Source organism: Crocuta crocuta, unplaced genomic scaffold, assembly GCF_008692635.1.
Source record: "Crocuta crocuta isolate KB4526 unplaced genomic scaffold, BGI_CrCroc_1.0 scaffold53, whole genome shotgun sequence".
NCBI classification, from domain to species: Eukaryota; Metazoa; Chordata; class Mammalia; order Carnivora; family Hyaenidae; genus Crocuta; species Crocuta crocuta.
This window is the reverse complement of record NW_027529432.1, coordinates 2,598,874-2,602,375: the sequence shown is the minus strand read 5'-3', so window position 1 is coordinate 2,602,375 and position 3,502 is coordinate 2,598,874. Positions and strand designations below refer to the sequence as shown.

The 3,502-nt window shown below is 63.8% G+C and overlaps 1 protein-coding gene across 1 annotated transcript; it reads left to right on the top strand.

The window, feature by feature from the left end:
- The first annotated feature begins 36 nt into the window (after positions 1–36).
- Positions 37–3,056, top strand: KCNK7 (potassium two pore domain channel subfamily K member 7). The gene is made up of 4 exons (XM_077759622.1): positions 37–376; positions 1,697–1,887; positions 2,272–2,479; positions 2,718–3,056. The coding sequence occupies exons 1-4, from the start codon at positions 58–60 to the stop codon at positions 2,921–2,923; spliced, it is 924 nt and encodes a 307-aa protein (XP_077615748.1). The 5' UTR covers positions 37–57; the 3' UTR covers positions 2,924–3,056.
- The last annotated feature ends 446 nt before the right edge of the window (positions 3,057–3,502 follow it).

Sequence of the window (3,502 nt, the reverse complement as noted above, 5' to 3'; positions counted from 1 at the left end):
GGTGCCTGGGGGCCGGCAGCTCCCACAGCGCCTGCCTCCGAGCCCAGGCGGCACAACATGGGGCCTCTAAGGCCCTGGGCCCGACTCCCACTGCTGGCCGCGGCCCACCTGCTGGCCCTGGGGATGGGGGCTGCTATGCTCCAAGCCCTGGAGGGGCCTCCAGCCCTCCAGCTCCAGGCCAAGCTCAGGGCTGAGCTGGCCGCTTTCCAGGCGGACTATGGGGCCTGCCTGCCACCTGGGGCCCTGGAGGAGCTGCTGGGCGCCGCCCTGGCTGCCCAGTTGCGCGGGGTCTCCGGCTGGGTCAATGGCTCAGAGGCTGGCAACTGGGATCTGCCCTCCGCCCTGCTCTTCACCGCCAGCATCCTCACCACCACGGGTAAGGCTGCCAGGCGGCCGGGCAGGAGGGGGCTCCTGAGGGGGCCCTAGGGGGGAGCCCTTTACTCAGCCCCCAAATGGCAGGCAGAGCCCAGGCCCAACTCGGCCTGACATCACCGCTGGGGCTTCCCACACCGATACCCCAACTGGTACCTCAAGTTAAGCTGCCAGGCAGGGTGTGTCCTCCTCAGCCACACCCCGACGCCCCCTGACATTGGGAGAGATGCCCAGGCCCTGTGGCCTGAGGCAAGGTAGGGAACGGGTATTGTGGGGTGGATTCTTCGATGGAGGGGAATGGAGTGAACCCAGGAGTACAGATCAGGGCCACCGACTCAGGAGGAGTGGCTGGGCTGGGGGAGGAAGTCCTGATGACGTGTTAGCCATGGCGGGAGGGCACAGAGATGAGGGATGACGAAATTTCTGGCAGAGGGAACAGCATGTGTGAAGGCCCAAGGAAAGAAAGGAATGGGACCCACGGCCCTGGAGGTTTTTTGTCCTGCGAAGTGGACATCATCTGTGCAAACATGTAGAGTGTCTAAGTGTCGCGTAGATCTGTATTTCCAACTTCTTTTGGACAATCAGGAAACCTGTTCACCCTGAGCCAGAACCCCTGGAAGGCAGCATACGATCTGGAGAGGAACATGGCCCGCACATTTGGACACAGCACGTCGTCTCCAGGCCAACGTGCCACTCTCGTCTCACATCTGGCCCCGCTAGGCATTCGAGTTTACAACCAGCTAGGCATTCTGGACTAGCTGGTCCTGTTCTCCCAGCACACCCTGCTCTCCCGCCTTGCTCATGCCTTTCCAGTCTTGACTGCCCTCTCTCACACACGCTGCCGCCTTCACTGACTCCTGCCTGTCTCCTCCACCAGAAGGCAGGGCCTGGGCAGACTCAGATTCCAGTGCTCGGCCTGGCACACAGGGAGCCTCAGTACACCTCGGGGAAGTGGAGGAGTGCGGAACGTTCTTGCCAGTGGGTGTGGAAAGCACTGTATTGGTCAAGGGCAGAGCTGAGGAATCTGAGACAACCAAGCTTCCTCTGGGGCAGGGTAGCAGCTCTCAGAACTGTCCCAGCCCCAAGAGGCCTGAGGTGGCTTCCTGCCTCTTTTCATCTTTACATTTTCCAGAAAAGGGTGGCCAGAAAGGTGGAGGGACTTGCCCCAGACCCCCTGCGCATGAGGAGCAAAGGCAGCCACGGGCGGGAGCAGGTCCATCCATCTCAGCCACTAGAGGGCAGCCTTCTGCCAGAGGCCTCGTTGGGGGACTGGGGACCACAGCCGACATCCCGCTCAGTTGCCCACTTCCTCTCTCCTTTCCAGGTTATGGCTACATGGCCCCGCTGTCGGCAGGTGGAAAGGCCTTCTGTGTGGTCTACGCGGCCCTGGGGCTGCCGGCCTCGCTAGCACTCCTGGCCGCACTGCGCCGCTGCCTGCTGCCTCTGCTCAGCCGCCCAGGGGCATGGGTGGCCGTCCAGTGGCAGCTGGCCCCAGCCAGCGCTGCCTGGCTGCAGGCGGCCGNGGACCTGCTGCTGGGCCACGGCCGTGGCCTGCATCCAGCGCTTTACCGCCTCGGCCAGCTTGCGCTTCTCGGTGAGTCCAGCTGCCCAGGAGCGTGAGGGAGAGAGGAGGGAAGAGAAGCCTGGACTACGACTCCCGCACACCGCTGGGGAGGTGGAGCCACACAGGCAGGGGACGCCGCCCTGGGCTGTGGTGTGGGAGTTGTAGTTGGAAGACCTGCCTGTGAGTGGCACCGGGTGCCAGGTCGCCTGGCTGGGAGGTGGCAGGGAGCGTGNCTGGCCGCACTGCGCCGCTGCCTGCTGCCTCTGCTCAGCCGCCCAGGGGCATGGGTGGCCGTCCAGTGGCAGCTGGCCCCAGCCAGCGCTGCCTGGCTGCAGGCGGCCGGACTGGGCCTCCTAGTGGCTGGTGCCTTCGTGCTGCTGCCAGCGCTGGTGCTGTGGGGCCTCCAGGGGGACTGCAGCCTGCCGGGGGCCATCTACTTCTGCTTCAGCTCGCTTAGCACCATCGGCCTGGGGGACCTGCTGCTGGGCCACGGCCGTGGCCTGCATCCAGCGCTTTACCGCCTCGGCCAGCTTGCGCTTCTCGGTGAGTCCAGCTGCCCAGGAGCGTGAGGGAGAGAGGAGGGAAGAGGAGCCTGGACTACGACTCCCGCACACCGCTGGGGAGGCTGAGCCGCACAGGCAGGGGACGCCGCCCTGGGCTGTGGTGTGGGAGTTGTAGTTGGAAGACCTGCCTGTGAGTGGCACCGGGTGCCAGGTCGCCTGGCTGGGAGGTGGCAGGGAGCGTGACTGGCCCTGCTGCACTAGCAACCTCTCCTCACCAGGTTACTTGCTCCTCGGGCTCCTGGCCATGCTGCTGGCTGTGGAGACCTTCTCAGAGTTACCCCAGGTCCGAGCCGTGGTGAAGTTCTTTGGGTCCAACGGCCCACTGACCGCTGAAGACCAAAGTGGCATCATAGACCAAGAGGAACTGGCCCTGGGCACCCTGCCACCCTCAGCTGCAGCCCCAGAACAGGCCCCAACTTGCTGACAGGTGCCTGGTGATGGAGCTGAGCTCCCGTCAGGACAAGCTTGAGGAGGAGCCCTCCAGAGCTGGGAGGGGAGGGCGTGATTGTAAGGATCTCCCACAATCGTGTATTTTTTTTAAAGGGGAAAGGCAATAACCCCAACTGTCCTGTCCCTTCTTTCAAAATGGGACCCCTAAAGCGATCAACGACCCAAACCCCATCACCCTTAGACCCCATCATCCTTGGAAGGCAAAGGCCAAGGAGAGCCCTCCAAGGCCTCTGGGAACCTCAAAGCCTGCGCGGCCCCACTTGGGATCGCAGACAGCCTTATCGGCCTAACCCCACCCCCTTCCGTCTATTGAAAGCCCCAGTGCTGAGAAAGGCAGGCATGGTGTTGCCTCGTCCAACTTTATTGCTCATGAAGATCAGGAAAGGGAGGGTGGNGTCGCACCCCCCCCTCCCCCGCTCCGCTGGCCGGCTGGGGCCCTGCCATCCGGGAGGGCTCTGCGGGGCGCTCCTGGGACCCCCAGGCCCCGCGAACACACACACACACACACTCACACAGACAAATAAATACGGCCTGGACGGCACGGCCGTCCAGA